This window comes from Folsomia candida, unplaced genomic scaffold (genome assembly GCF_002217175.1).
Source record: "Folsomia candida strain VU population unplaced genomic scaffold, ASM221717v1 Fcan01_Sc039, whole genome shotgun sequence".
NCBI lineage: Eukaryota > Metazoa > Arthropoda > Collembola > Entomobryomorpha > Isotomidae > Folsomia > Folsomia candida.
The window spans coordinates 159,079-178,628 of record NW_019091231.1 but is presented as its reverse complement, the minus strand read 5'-3'; the positions used below and the strand labels follow the sequence as shown (position 1 = coordinate 178,628).

At 38.9% G+C, this 19,550-nt stretch overlaps 1 protein-coding gene and 1 long non-coding RNA gene across 2 annotated transcripts; one reads left to right on the top strand and one right to left on the bottom strand.

Moving 5' to 3' along the window:
* Positions 1–424: 424 nt before the first annotated feature.
* LOC118433021 lies at positions 425–930 on the top strand. The gene is made up of 3 exons (XR_004833141.1): positions 425–496; positions 695–760; positions 837–930. It is a non-coding gene; the product is annotated as an uncharacterized LOC118433021 (long non-coding RNA).
* Positions 931–5,825: 4,895 nt separating this feature from the next.
* Positions 5,826–6,488, bottom strand: LOC110861236 (putative GPI-anchored protein pfl2). Its single transcript, XM_022110339.1, has one exon. The coding sequence runs from the start codon at positions 6,486–6,488 to the stop codon at positions 5,826–5,828; it is 663 nt and encodes a 220-aa protein (XP_021966031.1).
* Positions 6,489–19,550: the final 13,062 nt, after the last annotated feature.

The window sequence follows — 19,550 nt, the reverse complement described above, 5'->3', positions numbered from 1 at the left end:
CTACCGTTCCATAACAATTTGCAGGAAAAAGCTGACTCAATTTGATTGCATTTAAGGTGAAATTGGATGACGACATTCCTAACACCCCTATTCAAGTTGGACTCGTCCCGCCCCATAAGCATGCATGTATAGTTTCAATTGTCATCATCTCCTTCATTTCTGCATCAAAATTAGTGAGGTGTGTTGCAATATGAGCTTAATTTATAGGTGAACAAACAAGTGTAGTTGAAATTTGCTAGAAATGAATTTGAGCTGAGATAAATCCTTTCTTAATTTATTAACCTAAGAAAGGATTTATCTCAGCTCAAATTCATTTCTAGCAAATTTCAACTACACTTGTTTGTTCACCTATAAATTAAGCTCATATTGCAACACATCTCACTAATTTTGATGCAGAAATGAATGAGATGATGACAATTGAAATAGTTTTTATTAATTTTTGTCGAGATTGGGGTAAGCTGACCCTGCCAAGCCCACGGCGGATAAGTCATAATACGTGAGTTTTACTTCATCACGAGGAAGGGGGAAACTCAAAGAGCAACGTTATTTGTAGTTTTACGTCATTTCGGACGGGCTGAGTTTTGTGTCCTCCCAAGACCGGTGAAAATAATAAAAAACGTGAGTTTTACTTCATCACGAGGAAGGGGCAGTTTATTGTCATGCCCAGGACTCATTATTGTTTCTTTATTTCTAGTTTTACGTCATTGCGGACGGGCTGAGTTTTACGTCGTCCCAAGACCCGTCACGATAATAAAAAAACGTGAGTTTTACTTCATCACGAGGAAGGGGCAGTTTATTGTGATACCCAGGACTCATTATTGTTTCTTTATTTCTAGTTTTACGTCATTGCGGACGGGCTGAGTTTTACGTCGTCCCAAGACCCGTCACGATAATAAAAAAACGTGAGTTTTACTTCATCACGAGGAAGGGGCAGTTTATTGTCATGCCCAGGACTCATTCTAGTTTCTTTATTTCTAGTTTTACGTCATTGCGGACGGGCTGAGTTTTACGTCGTCCCAAGACCCGTCACGGTAATAAAAAAACGTGAGTTTTACTTCATCACGAGGAAGGGGCAGTTTATTGTCATGCCCAGGACTCATTATTGTTTTTTTACTCGTAGATTTACGTCGTTCCGGACGGGCTGAGATTTTCGTCGTCATCATCATTATATATTTAGATTACCTATTTTTTGTGTATTTTTATTTATTTAGTTTTATGTTTATTTTAGTTTTGAATTTTGTCTATCGTGTATGTTAGTTATTTGTAGCAATGCCTCAAGTCTCAAAGTTCAGGCTTAGCCGAAAAGAGAATCATAGAAAAAAAAGTAAAACTATTGAAGCTACACGAGCATTAGAGGGGACAATTGAACCACAGGGGACAGTTGAACCACAGGGGACAATTGAACCACAGGGGACAATTGAGCCACAGCGTACAGTTGAAACAGAAGCAAGTATTGAATTTGAAGGGACAATTGAACCAAACGGAAGTATTGAATTAGGCGGGATAGTTGAATCAGATGGAACAATTCAATCAGATGGAAGAATTGATTTAGAGTTGACAGTTGAACCACAGAAGACAATTCAAAATTATCCATCGCCTGAATATTTAAAAAGCATTTCTGTAAAAAATGCTTCCGGAAGAAGAATTTTGTCTTTCAAAAGTCTAATCAATGGAATTACTGATATTTCAACTCACTCTTCAATTTGCCCGATCGCAGAAGTTTCCTTAGATTTGGAAAGACGTAATGGGTTATCTACTGAATTTGTGTTTAAGTGTGTCTGTGGATGGGTTGCTGTTATTTCTAGCGATTCGGATTGCAATACACTTACGATTAATGACAGTTTTGCATGGGGGTGTGAGTGCTCCCCCGTTGGCTTGACGGCAGCGACGTCATTACTAACAACAATGGACCTCCCAGTTCCAGACTATAGAACATTTAAGAAAGCAGAGGAAGAGTGCAAGGCCAAAATGGAGGATGCTTTTGTGCAAGAAATGAATGAGGCTTTGGCTCGAGAAAAGGAGCTGGCCATAGAAGAAAATAGTTTCGTTGTAGTTGAAGGCGTTCAATATGCTGCAATAACAGTATGTGTTGATGGTGGATGGTCAAAAAGGAGCTACGGTCACTCATACTCAGCTAACTGTGGGATTGGTGTAATAATCGGAATAAAAACAAAGAAAATAATATTTGCAGACACTCGATGTAGGACTTGTGTTGTATGCGATAAAGGTCGCGAAGAAAATGGGGACCATGATTGTCCAAAAAATTGGTTTGGTCCACCAACAGCAATGGAGTCTGATATTTTAAAAAAAGGGTTTTCAGAAAGTCGCGAGCACGGACTAGTTTATACTAAATTTATTGGCGATGGAGACTCTTCTGTACATGCAAACATTGAAAATATATACCCAGGTATTAAAGTAAAGAAAATTGAATGTAAAAATCACTTATACAAGAACCTAACAAAAAAATGTATGGCTTTAGCTATGAACAAGATAACAGGAAAAAATTCTCATAATATATCTCTAAATGAAAGACGCGATTTAAATAAACATTTGCATCGCATTCCCATTGCAATTAAAATGTCGGTAAAACATTACATGGAAAACAAGACAGTTAATTCTTGGAAAGATTTACAACAGGATATCCTTAATATTCCATTCCACATTTTTGGGCGTCATTTAAGATGCAAATCGTATTTTTGCGATCCTTCTAAAGCAGCTGAACCGGACACAGTGGCAAAAATGATGACCTGTAGTTTTTGGGAACCACTGCAATTAGCTCTTAGGAAAATAGCTAACGAGAGTTATAGTTTGATGGAAAACCAAACGAGCAACGTGTCAGAGAACTTCATGTCAGTTGCTAATAAATTCATGGAAGGCAAGCGAAAGAATTTGGGTCAGAAAGGACTATACAGACACAGAATTCTGGCTGCCGTGTTTTCCTATAACAATTGTTCATACTGGCCAACCAAAATCTATACAACACTTTTTAATAAACCTCCGTCTAGTCCATGGAGAAAAAAATATGCTGCTTCTGTTAGAGAAAGATGTCGAGCTAAAAAACCTAAAGCCGCACGAAAAATTGTATTTCCGGTGCCTAGTAATGCAAGAGGTGATAGCAACTACGGTACTAACCCAAGCAAGCCGGATCTGCCAGATGATGTGTTAGCTTGTGCAATAAGATCGCTCAAGAAATCCTTACAAGTTACCGAACCTCAGCAACAGGAGATCGAAGAGCAAACTAGAGGCCAGTCGGATAATTCAATGTGGCAATTGGAGAGAAGGAAGAGAATTACCGCATCAAACGCTCATTTAATCACCAAGCTTGGTAGGAAAACCGATAACACAGCCGCGCTAAATAAGCACTTTGGCAGACGAGTGTTTAAAAAATTGATACCACTCATGGAGTATGGAAAAAATAATGAAGTAAATGCCATAACACAATATGAGAAAGCAAAAGGCTTGGATCCCGGTTCAGTAAAAAAGTGTGGACTTTTTGTATATTCAAAAAATGGCATTTTTGCCGCATCACCAGATGGACTGCTCAACGAAGACGGTTTATTAGAAGTAAAATGTCCACCATCTATCCGTGATAAAGATCCGAAAGACTGGCCTATATTTTCGCCAAGAACAAGCTGCCTTGAAAACCGTGATGGGCAACTCCGGCTGAAGTGTTCTAATGCGTATTACTATCAGGTAGTAATGCAAATATACGTTACAAACCGTCAGTGGTGTGATTTCTTTGTTTGGACACCTGTTGGGTATCACCTAGAAAGGATCACCCGTAATGATGACACTGATAAATTATGGGAGATTATGCAGTTAAATATGGAATATTTCTGGGAAAATGATTTAGCACCAGAGCTTGTTGATTCAAGATTTGAACGGGGTTTCAACAACTATAGATGCCCTGAATCTAGGAAAGATGCGGTCGCGAAGAAAGCGAGTAAAAACGCACTGAACAGCGCACCCTCGAAAACCCAAGAGACAACAAAACGTAACTATAAGGGTCAACCAGTCGATAAGTTGGCTGATATTTAGAAACTCCAGCAAGATTCTCCCAAAAATCTCATTTTCTAATAAAGGTAGGTGGTACCAGCCCCTGTGCACTGTCTTTCTATTTCAAAACCCTTTTGTTTCATCGTCTCAAACTTTCATAAAATTTCAAGTTGTCCCATTACAGAAGAAATCATAATGATCTGCGATCAGGCCTTTCCAATTAATTAGCTAATTAAATAGCATTGTCTGTCTAATTACTAATTACTAATTAAAGTTAATTAGTAGAATACTACCTAATTAAAATTACTAATTAATTAGAATGATCGACAAACTAATTACTAATTAATTTGTTTTTTCTAAATAAAATTTTTTAATGCATATTTCTCGTTTAGCTCGTAAAAATTTTCGTGGCGGCTGCAAATATATTCGTGCTTTATCAACTTCAAAGCTTTTTTTAAACTTGTAGTTGTAACTTTAAACCTTTGTATTAAATTAAAACAACGAGATAGCAATATATTTTTGGTATGTTTTTGAATATAATGGACTCCCTTGCGCAGAAGCTTAAAAACTTGTTTGATAATATATGGCATATGGTATACTTTAAAAAAGTTGACAGCTACAAAGTAACAACTGCTTGTAAATTTTGTCCAAATAAAGCGATTACCGGCACAACTAAGGTCACCTCTAATTTCCACAGCCGTCTCAAGGTAGTGCGTAATTTGCAGAGTCCGGATAAATATGTTCTTAAAAACCCCGAAATATGTATGTAAAATGTTCAATCAAATCGCCAAAATATGTATACAAAACATATTTTCAATTCGCTCTAAATTGCTTCAAATTTAACTTATTTTACTGCAGAAACGAAAAAACAGCTTTCGCATTTCCTAATGACGAACTAACAGGGTTTCCACCTGCTCTGGTATTATTTCTACGATCATTGGAATTTTTTATGTATTGTGAATTTCTGAGGTTTCTCTAAAAGAATATATTTTTTTCGAAAAAATCGCTGAAATATGTAAAAACATATTTATGTGTATCAAAAATAATATAATTTTTTTTTAAATCGCCGAAATATGTAAAAACATATTTATGTGTATCAAAAAATGCATATTTTCTGCAAAATCGTCGAAATATGTTAAAACATATTTATATGTACCAAAACCTGAAAATACGTAAAATATGTGAAAACATTTTTTTGACCGTCTGACCTATGCCTGACCAGGAACAATATCCCAAAGTTTCAACCCGATCGGGTTATTATTGAAAAAGTTTAAAATACATACATAACCGGACTCTGGTAATTTGTTATAAATTTCAAAACAATTCGACATTTTTCATTCGCTGAAAGACGACTTATTCGAGATATCAGCCATGCTTAAATGTTGTAAAATTAATTCATCAAAAATTATGAATATGGTAAATTTAATTATTCAGTAATTAGAAGTAATTAATTAGATTTGCTTGTCACAAGTAATTACTAATTAAACAATTAATTAAATCAAAATTTTCGGAACTAATTACTAATTGCTAATTAATTAGAAAAGTGAATAATTAGAAAGCCCTGTCTGCGATAAATAACACTAATATGAAATAAATAATGATATGTAATAAATAGCAATAATATAAACAAATTAACTCCTTTATTCAAAAAATGTATATTGAAAATAACAATAATTAAAATTCCATGAGGAGCCGTTCTTCTTCTTCCTTGCTGATTTCAAGTGGAGGGGGCTGTTGTTGTTGATCCTGTGGTTGTTGTTGCTGATCCTGTGGTTGTTGTTGCTGATGTTGGGGAGGTGGGTGTCGCGGCCGCTGCTCCAACCACGACTCTAGCTCACGTGGGGGAGCACCACTCTCCAATTCCCGAAGACGTTGCATGAGCACAGGGTCCGCCCCACTGCTTTCGTGCTCTTGGTGGCCCGACCCGCGACCTCGGTGGACGAGGCCGCCATATCCGCGATCTCGGTGGACGTGGTCGCCATGCCCGCGACCTCGGTGGACGTGGCCGCCATATCCGCGACCTCGGTGGACGTGGCCGCCATATCCGCGACCTCGGTGGACGTGATCGCCATGCCCGCGACCTCGCTGGACGTGGTCGCCATATCCGCGACCTCGGTGGACGTGGTCGCCATATCTGCGACCTCGGTGGACGTGGTCGCCGTGCCCGCGACCTCGGTGCACGTGGTCGCCATATCCGCTACCTCGGTGGACGTGATCGCCATGCCCGCGACCTCGCTGGACGTGGTCGCCATATCCGCGACCTCGGTGGACGTGATCGCCATGCCCGCGACCTCGCTGGACGTGGTCGCCATATCCGCGACCTCGGTGGACGTGGTCGCCATATCTGCGACCTCGGTGGACGTGGTCGCCGTGCCCGCGACCTCGGTGGACGTGGTCGCCATGCCCGCGACCTCGGTGCACGTGGTCGCCATATCCGCGACCTCGGTGGACGTGATCGCCATGCCCGCGACCTCGCTGGACGTGGTTGCCATATCCGCGACCTGGGACTTGCTCCCTACATTGCTGGCGTTGCCGGCGACCCTGGCTGGACGGTCGACCTCTACCCCTACCCGCCTCGTATATGTTGACGGTGATCATCGTCCGGAACGACGTAAATCTACGAGTAAAAAAACAATAATGAGTCCTGGGCATGACAATAAACTGCCCCTTCCTCGTGATGAAGTAAAACTCACGTTTTTTATTATCGTGACGGGTCTTGGGACGACGTAAAACTCAGCCCGTCCGCAATGACGTAAAACTAGAAATAAAGAAACAATAATGAGTCCTGGGCATGACAATAAACTGCCCCTTCCTCGTGATGAAGTAAAACTCACGTTTTTTTATTATCGTGACGGGTCTTGGGACGACGTAAAACTCAGCCCGTCCGCAATGACGTAAAACTAGAAATAAAGAAACAATAATGAGTCCTGGGCATGACAATAAACTGCCCCTTCCTCGTGATGAAGTAAAACTCACGTTTTTTATTATTTTCACCGGTCTTGGGAGGACACAAAACTCAGCCCGTCCGAAATGACGTAAAACTACAAATAACGTTGCTCTTTGAGTTTCCCTCAAATTTTGGGCGGAACAGTACACTTTTTTGAGGGGTTTGGGGCAACACGCTACCATGTGCGGTTTAAATGGTGTAAGATGAACCTTAATCTGCTTTAATTCACAAAATTATAATTGTGTTGAATTAAAATCGTACTCAAATTATGTGCATTTAATTTTGCATTCACTCCAGATGTGAAATGAATCAATTATTTATACCTCCGTATCATGAACTTTTTCTTCATCGCGATAAAAGGAGGAGCGAAGTTGTCTGCCGAATACAGAATTCCTGAATCACCAGTGGGGTCAGGGGTTCCACAAAATTTGTCCCAAACTGGATTCTTAACGGTGCTAAAGACCTGCCAACTCTCTTATCCAGAACCGATCTGTTTTTTCCCTTGTATTTGGCAATCCAACCTCCACTCAACAGGATAACATTTCCCGCCACGGAAAACGCTATAAGACTCAACGTTACCGCGGCAAAGTATGCAGCGACGAACAAACCTATTCTAAACATATTTGCATCTGGATCATGCCAAAGTTTGATCGCTAGGAAGCACGAAGACAACTGTGTAAGGGGGAAGAAGTAGCCATAGGTTGCGAATGTCCGGTCGCGAATAACAGCATTGACGATTTTTTCAAGGACCTGCAATTCTCTGTACTTTGACATACCTGCGTACGGATTATTGGCCAATTTTAATTCGGAAAGTATGAATACAATGCATGGGACTACAACCACCAGACCGTGGTATCCTCCACCCCCGGCAAGGATGCCTATATTCGCAAACTCGATGAAAATGACGACAAGCTGCCCTGCAAAGTTTAAGTGTATGATCCCTGTCTCGCAAAAGAGGGCGCTTAGCAAGGGTGGTTTGCACGGCAGGAGGACCGCAAGAATAGTTACTAACGCAGGAACCATAAGGTATTCCAATTCTCCCATGTCCATGCAATAGTTGACACATTTCCAGACGAATTTTGTTTCCTCTGTGATCACATAATTTGCACCTAGAAACGATATGAATGAATTGTTAAACTCAATAATTTTGATTGTTTATCTGTAACCAACACATATGATTCAGAAGAGGAATTTGATCTCGATCGGGATAAAATTCCGCCCTGAGCAGCCAAGCGCCAATAAAGATGGACGTGATTCCATATCCTTCCGAAGTTTCGAGAAAGCTGATCGCTTGTGTTCGGGTACAATGCAACTGGAGTAGGATAATTAGGAATTGAAGAAGTATTGAAAGTCGAACGATATTGTGGTATCGCTTATTTCGAAGGATCAGTTTATTCTTATTTGAATCCCAGGTTGGGAAGACGCTAAGGAATGGGTCGCAATATCGGAGGTGCCTTTGAACTTTGCTTGCTAAAGGGGTTGGGGGAGTAGCATTTGGTTTATTTGGGATCATTGCATCAATAGCTCTCGCAGTGTGAGACATTTGTGGGATGGGAAAGCGAAAATAAATGAGATGTGAGGTTATTTTGGAACGCTTGGCAAAACGTCGATTTAATATGTAAATATTGAGAAAGTTATGTAGGTAGGTAATTCATGCATAACGCCTAATGTTAATTCGGTATTTTCGGTGGTGGTGGTAATATTGTAGCATTTATGCTTTAATATTACAAAACTAGTGGCAATTCCAGAGTTAGCTTTGGGCGTAGACGTTTAACGGATGTTTAATTAGGGTAAGTTTATTTATGCAAAATTATACAAACCTGTACTTGTTTCTCAAATTTAAAGCAGATTTCCTGCTTATTTACTTATCTACATAAAACACCGTTTTCTCGTCCATTGAACAAAATTGTCCAGCGAATAAATTTATACTATGATAGTCCTGTGATATATTTTAAGCTACGCATTTCATATTATCAGGCGATGTAAGCGGTGAAAATCATAAACATGTTTAGTACCATTTAATTTGTACACGTGCAGTTTGCTTAGATGAATCAGCAATTGTTTTTGTTCAATATTTCTTCCCCGTTGATTTTCATTTGACGATAAATAAATTATATAAATGCGACAGTACCATGATAAATTCTTAAATTGACTATTTGTAAAATTTATTTCGGAATTGAAACCCCAAAACCCTAAAAAAGTTTTTAAATTGAAAAATAAATGACGAAGAAGAAAGTTATTACAAACGCTGGTGTTGAATTTGTGGATGTAACATAAGGTATACATACATATAACACTAAAGTTGAGGAACCTTGGTCAAAGTAGAATGGATCCTATTTGAATTCATAAAATTGTAATTTTGTCGAATAATATGGTGGAAAACAATTACTCATCGTGATAAAAGTAGGAGCGAAGCTGTCTGTCGAACGCAGAATTCCTGAAGCACCAAAGGGGTCAACTGTTCTACAAAATTATTCCCAAATTGGATCCTCAAGGGTGCCAAAGACCTACCAACTCGCTTATCCAGAACCGATTTATTTCTTCTCTGATACATAGTAGAGGTGAGCCGGGCCTGGACTTTTCAAAGCCCGGCCAGCCCAAGCCCGGTTCAAAAGCCCGTCTCAAAAGCCCAGGCCCGCCCAGGCCCGGAAAAATTGAGCCCAGGCCCGCCCAAGCCCATTGGGCTTTTTATTAAAAAAGCCAGCTCAGGCCCAGGCCCACCGGGCTAAGCCCACTGGGCTTTTTTTAAGGCTAGGTTTACATGAATGATTATCAAAAATATCCATCATTCAAGATAGTTATTGAGGGGCACCCTAAAATTTATAAAATATAATTATTTAATAAGATGTACATAAATAAAAATTCAACTTCCTGAATTAAAACTGCAATTTTTAATTGATTACAGTACAATTTTCAAGCTGTGTAAAGGGTGTTAATAAAGTCCGATCCCATGAATTTTTTGGAGCGCGGTTGTTACAAATTCAGCTGGAACTTTTGAACCAGTGAAGTTATTTATTTCAAATTTTTACCATGGGAGGAACAACTAAACGTGTAAGTCATGAGCATCTTAGAGTTGAGATACCAACATTGCATCAGCAGGGGCTTAAACCTACAGAAATTGTGCAAAAATTGGGCTGCAGCCGCAGAACTGTTTGGAAATGGAAGAATAAAAATTTTGTCCACGACAAAAAGCGACCAGGGCGACCCAGAAAGGTGTCACCTACCACAAAAAGAATGATTAAAAACAGACTTTGCAAGAAAACCGGTAGTTCATTACGTAATTGAGCAAGGGAGTTAAATGACTCAAAACGCTATAAAGAGAAGAAGAAGCAAATTAACTGTGTGACCGTGCAAAAATTTGTGAAAACTACGAAGTGGGGTCACACAGCTTACAAACTAACCAAAAAAACCTCTCATGTCACAAAAATATATCGATGACCGTCTGAAATTTGAAGAACTCCTTCAGAAAAGTGCCCATTTGAGTGAAAAAAGACTTGGTGAAGAATTGCGCAGTCACATCCTTTGGACTGACGAATCTATTATTGAACTATATCCAAAATTGAACCAACAAAATGTTCGTTACAGGACAGAAAACAAATCGGATGTACCATCAAGAGCGATCCCAAAATTCGGGCTTAAAGTTATGGTAGCGGGTGGATTTTGTGCACGTTGCGTGACCCCTCTACATATCATACCAAAAGGCCAATCAGTCAATGCAAAGCATTATATGGAAAAAATATTACCTATCTATTTCGATAGCATGGGGAACAAGGAAATATTTCCGAATGAAAGAAAAATAGTTTTCATGCAGGATGGTGCTATAGCCCATACAGCAAAAGCGAGTTTGAGTCTCATCAAGACGCAAGTTTCAACGGTCTGGAGCAAGGGGGTGTGGGCCGCTAACGGCCCAGATTTGAATCCCCTGAAGAACCAGTGGTCCATACTTAAGGAAAATGTATACAAAGAGCCACAACCCCGGACGAGGGAAGAGCTAGTAAAAAAAAGTTCAAGATGTATGGAATTCGATTTCCAGAGGCACATTGGAAAAATTAGCACAGAGCCTTAAACAAAGAGTTGAGGGCATGGTTAAAGTAAATGGTAACAAGACCAAATACTAAGGTAAATATGTCGAACATTTTTTGTAAGTATCACGGGTAGTTTTTTTTTATACTAGCCTTCACTTTTTTACAGGAAAAATGGGATCGGACTTTATTAACACCCTTTAGTACCTGGGACTAATTTCAAGTTCCCTAAGTGTAAGATATGTTGAACATGTGCCAAGAAGTGATTGTCCTGATTTTAGCATTAACAATAAGGATGACATATACGTATGTATGTGTATATAAATATACATATTGTAATGATAACAGAAAGGAACAAGTAAATTTGTTGTGTAAGAAGATAACTGATGGGGTGAAAAAACATCAAGAACTTCATGCAGTTGTACTGGTGTGCTGCAATTTTGAATATAATCTCATTCACCCCCAACAAATATGAGACTGGGTTGTTTTGATTCGGGCTTGGGCTTTTCCTAAAAAGCCCAAGCCCGGCTGGGCAGAAGCCCGCCCAGGCCCGGCCCAACTAAATTTGGTTCCTCAAAAGCCCAGGCCCGCCCAAGCCCGGTTGCTGACAGGCCCACCCGCCCAAAGCCCAATGGGCCTGGGCGGGCCCGGGCTAGCCCACTTAAAGCCCAGGCCCGGCTCACTTCTAATGCGTAGCAATCCAATCTCCGCTTGACCGGATAACATATCCTGCTACGGAAAACGCTCCTACGGAAATCTGACTGAACGTTACCGTAGCCAAGTAGCCAACGAACATTCCTATTCGAAAAATATTTGCATCTGGATCATGCCAAATTTTGATCGCTATGAAACATGTGAACAACTGGATAACCGGGAAAAAGTAGCCATAGGTAGCAAATGTCCGGTCTCGAATAACGGGATTGAGGATTTTTTCAAGAATCTGCAATTGTCTCTACTCTGAAATACCCGCATACGGATTATTCACCAATTTCAATTCAGACAGTATAAATGAAATGCATGGGACGAGGACGACCAGCCCGTGGTATCCTCCACCCACAGTGGCAATACTTATGTTCACAGACTCAATGAGAATGAGGACAACTCGTGTCGATATACTCGAGATGCCTCTTGGACAAAAAATCGCGCTCGACAAGGGTAGTTTGCATGGAAGAAGGACGGCAAGAAGGGTCATACACGCGGGAATAACGAAGTAATCCAATTCACCCAAGTCCAAACAAAAGTTGGCACATTTCCAGATGAATTTTGTTTCGTCGGTGGTCACGCAATTGGCACCTGGAGAAAAGAACGAATGAATTAATCATTTTTTAAATTAATATGCTAAAACACTAATATCGTCGTACTAATTAATCAAAGGCCTAAGTGCAATCTATGCTTAATTCAGAAACGACTTATGTGCACAGAAAAAAAGCAAGAAAAGACCTACGCGCGATTTAGCCATAAGTAAATACATACTTGCACATAGGTCTTTTCTTGATTTTTTTCTGTGCTTATAGGTCGTTTCTGAATTAAACATAGACTGCACTTAGGCCTTTGATTAATTAGTACGACAATATGTGAATAGATTGTTCAGATAGTTTGACCAACAGATGCAATTCAGCCGAGGAATTAGATCCGGATCGGGATAGAATTCGGCCTTAAACAGCCAAGCACCGAAGAAGACCGACGTGATTACAAATCGTTCCGCAGCATCGAGAAAGTTTGCAGCGTTTGTTCGTGTACAATACAACTGGAGCAGGATGATCAAGAATTGTAGGATTATTGAAACTCGAATGATTCTATGCTTTTGCTTATTTCGAAGAATCAGTTTATTCTTGTCTACATCCCAGGTTGGTAAGACGCTAAGGAATGGGTCACAATAGCTTAGATGCCGTTTAACTCTGCAGGATAGAGGGGATAGGCGAGTGGTAATTTCTTTAACAGCGCTCATAGTATCTATGGCGCTCATTGTGGAGATTGATTGTCTGATTAAAGTTTTATTAATGGTCTAGTGTGAACGTCAGCACAAGTACTGATTTTAAACCTTAGGCACAATACTAGAATATGATTTGACAGAAATGATATTGTCATAGACGGATAGATAACTGAGCTTAGCTAACGAGGCTAAATCCCCCTTCCATCATCCAATTGCCAATTTCATTCAGGTTAGATGTTATTGCAGGAAGCTGAGATAAAGTACATATTTAGCTGTATTTAATAAGTAGCTTCTGCTACTTTATGCGAAGACTTTGTCTGTTTGTCAGCAGGATAAAAGGAGAACGGGTTGAGATAATCGAAATCGGTTTTCGCCATTATGCATAAGACCCCAGGGGGAGGATCCTATCAACTCTTGGGGTCTACCGCACCACCCCCCTGGAGTCAAGGGGTGTGGTCGAGGCAAAATTAGATTTTTAGTGCAATTTGATCCATAGATGAAATAGAGTGAAATTAAGTTGTCCCGAATTGCGCCACACCCCCTCGTCGCCAGGGGGTGGGGTCGTGGCAAAATGGGATTTTTTACAAAAATTGAATATATAGATGAAATACAGCGGAATCGAGTATTCCCGAGATGTTGTAGGAGTGGCTGGGGTGCAGAAGTCTGAAGCTACTTCCTTATGAGCGTTTATTTTAATATGCACTTATTGCAAAAGGGAAGGAAGAGTATCGAATAGTGTAAATAGCTTGTATCTGCATATCCAAAATTATGCTAAAGCATTCGTGTCTCTACAATTTAAGGTACATTTCCTGATTATTGACTTACCCACACGAAACACCGTTTCCACCCATCCCGTACATGAACAAAATCGATGTAACCATAAATTTATATATTGTCCTATGCCATTTCTAAGCCTAGGAATTTCAAATTACCAGACGAAATAAGAGGTGCAAATCATTAGAATTAAATAAACATGTTTAAGTGCATAATATTTGCACACGTGCAGTTCGCCTTGGTGAAAGATATTCCACCCCTTTAATGGTCAACTGGCGATGAATAATTTATAAATATGGAACAGTATCGAGGTAAATTATTTATTTGCCTACTGGGAAAATTTAATTCAAAGTTTTAAATCTAAATTAATGTCTTACATAATATTGAAAAAGGAATGATGGAAAAGGATTACACATGCTAGCATTGCAAGCGGTGAGTAGAATATGGTTTTATAAGTAAAATATGGTTCAGCTTTATATTGTGCGTGAATAGAAACTATGAAGCTTTATTCATTAAAAATTGAGGAAATACAGAATAAACGGGTAATTTCGGGAATAATGAGTTCCTTTCAAATAATTGGGTAATTTATTTAACGATTGCATATTCATCATTACAAATTCATGAAGTACTTGCTTCAATTCATAACAATTTGCATATATTAAAAGCTTTGTTGTGAAATGAATCAATTACTCAAAGTTCATTATCCCAAACCAATTATTCATCCCGTAAAGTTAATACATCGCCATAAATGTTCATCGAGACAAAAGAAGGAGCGACGCTGTCTGTCGAATGCAGAATTCCTGAAGCACCAACGGAGTCAATTGTTCGACAAAATTATTCCCAAATTGAATCCTTAGCGGTGCCAAAGATCTACAAATACGCTTCGACAAGGCTGACTTGCTTCTCTCTTTATACCTCAAAATCCATTCTCCGCTGATCGGGATAACATTTCCCGCAACAGAAAATGTTACCAAAGTGAGTGTTACTGCAGCCAAGTATGGAGCAACGAACAACCCTATCCTAAAAATATTTGCGTCTGGGTCGTGCGATAACGTTATCGCTACGAAACACGAAAATAGCTGTACACCTGGGAAAAAGTATCCAAACGTAGCGAATTTTATGTCTCGAATAACAGCATTGACGATTTTTTCAAGCACCTGCAATTCTCTGTAGTCTGAAATACCAGCGTAGTGATTATTCGCCAATTTTAATTCAGATAGTATGAACGAAATGCACGGGACGACGACGACGAGTCCGTGGTACCGCCACCCGCAGCGTGAATACATACATTAACAAACTCAATTAGGATTAGAACAATTCTTGCTACGATGTTCAATTCAATGACCCCACTGAGGCAGAAGAGTGCGCTCAGCATGGGGGGTTTACATGGGAGGAGGACTGCCAGAATAGTCATGCAAGGGGGAACAAGGAAGTACTCAAATTCTCCCAAGTCCATACAGAAGTTGACACATTTCCAGATGAATTTTGTTTCTTCTGTGATCCGGTAATTGGCACCTAAATAAAATCAGGATTAATGCATCGATTAAAATATAAATACTTTAATAAGTACGATAGTTTGACCAACAGATGTAATTCAGGAGTGGAATTTGATGTGGATCAGGATAAAACTCCGCCCTCAGCAGCCACGCGCCCAAGAAAATAGACGTGAGACCAATCCCTTCCGCAGTATCGAGAAAGTTTGTCGATTTCGTTTGTGTACAATACAACTGGAGAAGGATGATCAGGAATTGTGCGATTAATGAAAGACGAACGATTTTCTGGTGCTTCTTATTTCTAAGGATCAGTTTACTCTTATTTGCATCCCAGGTTGGGAATACGATAAGAAATGGGTCGCAATATCTGAGGTGGCGTTTAATTCTACAGGAAAGCGGGGAAAGATGAGTTGTAGTTTGCTTAATAGAGCTCATATTTAGTACCGATGGCGCTAAAGGTGCTACAGATTACTTGGCTGGTATAACCAGAGTAAATCCCTTCGATGAGGTACAAAATTGTCCTCAACGATATTGGAGGTCATTGGTCAAAGCTGAATAAAACGTCGGTATATGTAATTTAGTATGAAGGCAGGGAACGGAAGCAGTAAATTCATGGGTGTTGAAAGGATGTTTGATTGGCGTAGGTTTGTGTATCCAACGGCTAAACAATACCTAAACACGAGTTTCTCAAAGTTAATCTAAATTGTATTATTATTTACTCAGTTAAACATAACACCCTTTCCTTGTCACATCAAATCATCAGAATCGATCCAAGAATAAATTTAAATCTGTATACATTAGTTTATCAGACTTTCTAGACTTATGGATTTCAAATTATCGCGACAATTACTTAAGAGATTAAAATGATGATAATTCACTCAAAATGTTTAATAATATCGTATTCGCATACGTGCATGACGGCGATTCGAAAATTGTTTTAGTTTCTGGTTTGTGGTTTCTGTTGAAGAGCATCAGATAAATACTGTATGACACGCAAATACACATTAAATCAGCATGCGTTGAAAAATTCTTTGAGCTATCAAAAAATCATAAATTTTTATTTTATGAATAAAATAAAGTTTGGGTTTATGATCAGACACGAATTAATATTTAAAATTACGTAGGTTTCGTCTATTAGTACTCAAACAGAGGAATTATGCTTTAATGCGTTTCGTTAAATTATGGTTTGATTTGAGAACATATTTCAAGAAGAAAATGTCCAGTTAAATGCATACTTTATTTATTACTTGCTTTAGTCATGATTCGTCCCACCAACCGAATCAATATATCTAAGCTTTTCTGGGAGACTTTTTAAATTGGTGCATATGTACATATTTATCTAGGACGAAATCATTTTTATATTTAGTATTTATGTATGTGCATATTTATATACTTAAATCGATTATTATTAACTCCTTGCAAGGGATAGTTCCCAACTGTTGTTCATGTCCAGGCTTTCCACTAACCCTAACGTTGGACGTCTCTATGTCACCCGATTTTGGCCAAGAGAAACATGTCTGAAATGTGCATTGTAAGCACTGAAGGATCGTGACTTCAGAAAATCTGAGTAACTTCTATTTTTACCAAAATACATACATGTTTTCAAAACTTCTGAATGCAATAATGGGCTTGATATGTATGATCATTAACATGGACGTTTTTTAAATATGTATCCATCTATGAATAAAAACCTTTTATTCTAATATATTTTTTTTAAATTTAACAGGACGAATCCATGGCCCACGAAAAATTCGAAATTTTTCAAACCCTGGAAGATATCCATTTTTGTTAGCATGCTAAAGTTGAACCTCTCGTTATCAAATTAGTAAACCACGTTGTAAAATACAGTATCGCTATGCAACGGTGTCAGGGTAAAAGAAATTTTTAATGGATCCAAAATATTATCAAGTCCTAGCAGTCCGGAAGCAAACCTTGTTAGTTATGCCCCCTACATGGAAATAAGTACTTCACAAAAAAGTTACCCTTATTAAATATGTATTGGTGTAGTTCAAGTAATGCGTATGATAGCAATATAATATTATCTACGTACATTCGTCCAAGGTCTACATGGCGGAGTTATTTTCTTGAATTTCGCAATGCCATAATTAGATCATGAAATTATATCGTTAGATTGAAAACGTTATGTAAGTACATATGTATATGTATGTATGAGGTCTATGTATGTATGAGGAACTGAAACACACTGAAAAATTTGGTAAATTTGCATAAGTATGTACTCCGCACTGTTATTAATATAGAAATAATTTCGGACCGGATGGATAGCAGGTTTTTTCTAAGTGGTAAATTTCTCATTGCCACAGTTTCCTTAAGGGTAATGCCAGTAATTACCGTTGCCGCTACATAGAGTTAAGTACGCACTCTGGTCATTCATGAGTTAATACCGGTTTTCTAAGAGTGTATGAATTTCTTAGTTCTCAAGTATGCATGAAAACAAGGCTAGAATTATTCTAGTTCGGTTCACATAGACTGAATCCTTCCTCCGCTAGAAGTATCTCGTGGCCGAATTTTTATTTTACATATCTGATATTTACTAGCTGCCGGTAAGCCCTACAAATATGGCTACCCCAGGAATGTGGGAACTTATCGACCTATTTGTTCGACTGTATGGAGATAAGTTATATCTACTCCCGTACAAGGCATCCATTCCTAACAGGCAATTGCTCCTAATCAGCAATATATCAAGAAAAAGACGTTATTTCACAAAGTTGTGTACCCTTTACGTCTCCTGTCATACTCTGTTTTGTTTTGCGATTTTGTGTGAACCTATTTTCAAGGGGAAAGATCCAGCAGCAGTTGAGACATCTCAAACTATCAGGGTCGTTCGAGTATTCGTACAAATCCTTGCGGCATTATTGCCGTCTGCTTTTTTGGCAATGAATTATGTCATCGCCGTCACACCTGTAGTTGCTGAAGTCATCTTGTGCAAAATTGCGGATTTTCAGAAAGAAGCACAAGGTAACTATGGCAACCGTATATTTCCAGTTCTATGCTATTAGAAATTTTGTTCCCAAGTAATTACTGGCCGGTAAATACATGTAACTCGACCGGATGGTGTTCATGCCCAACAGTTCGTATTCAAAAGTTCATACCCGAGCACGGTCATGCCCTGGGCACTACAGGAAAATATCCGAGAAGCAAGCACAGCCACAAACTGTTAAAAATCTAGTAGTTACATGGATACTCCGTGCTGGTATTGATTTGGTAATAATTTCCCACCGGATTGGTGGTAAATTATTCTTGAGTGGTAAATTTTTTCATTACCACAACATTACTGAACTAGTTCATACCAGTGCCGGTACAGTCACATGTGTACTCCGGTCGGTAATGATTTAATTCCAATTTTCTAAGAGTGCACCAACATAGCAAAAAACGATTACCATAACGTAACAGATAGACACCTATCGGTGGAAGTTTTATGAGTTCTGAAAACTGTCGAATCTATATGTGTATTTGAAATGTTTGATATCAAATTTCAGAGATAGCCGGGACTAAAACCCTCCATAATTATTTCCTCGTCGAACTTGGCATGAAACTAATGCTTTGGATCACCTTCACCATAATCTTTCCAGCTATACCAACCGGTGTGTACTTGGCAATTGACCCACGTCATGTCCTAATGGGAGGAAACATTGAAGAGAACAATAAGTTTGGCTTAATTTTAGCTAGAAACATAATAGCATTACTTGCCTGCTTTGAAGTTATGAAGGCCGTGAATGCATTCTTTATCGTGGGACTGATGGTCGTCTCTGCGATGAATGATATCATCCACGATCTTTCAAACAGATCCAATCTTGATTATAATTTGATTAGAAGATTAAACGAAATTAACCTCTACAGAAAATTGTTTATTTGGAATAAGTATACAAACCAGAATTTTTGCTCATTTTCGGTCCCGCCATTGATTTTTTTTTGGAATTTCTGTCGTAGTGCTAGCGTACTATGGCACGATTAGAATGTGGGGCAAGGTTGGTTTTCTACTTTACTTGGTTGTGCCTGTGCTTAGTGTGCTTTCGTCATGCTTCGTAATAATTTTGATTCCGCTGGACGCAAGGGTATTTGAATTTTCGGAAAATTTCATTTCCTTTCGGTTAAACGGAGCAAATATATCCAGATTTGAGCGAAAAACGTGGAAATCCATGAACCCATTGAGTATTCAGGTGGGTTCGTTCGGTAGTGTGAAGAAGTCTTTGAAAATATTAGCGTTTAAATACATTGTTGAAAGTACGATTAATTTATTGCTAGCTTTTTAAGGTACCATACATATTTACGGTCTCATTCGACAGTTGTTATACAATTTCAATGTTGAAATAAGTAGGGCACAGCACAGTCAATCATAAGCTCTTTTATGCAGAATAGATTGGAAC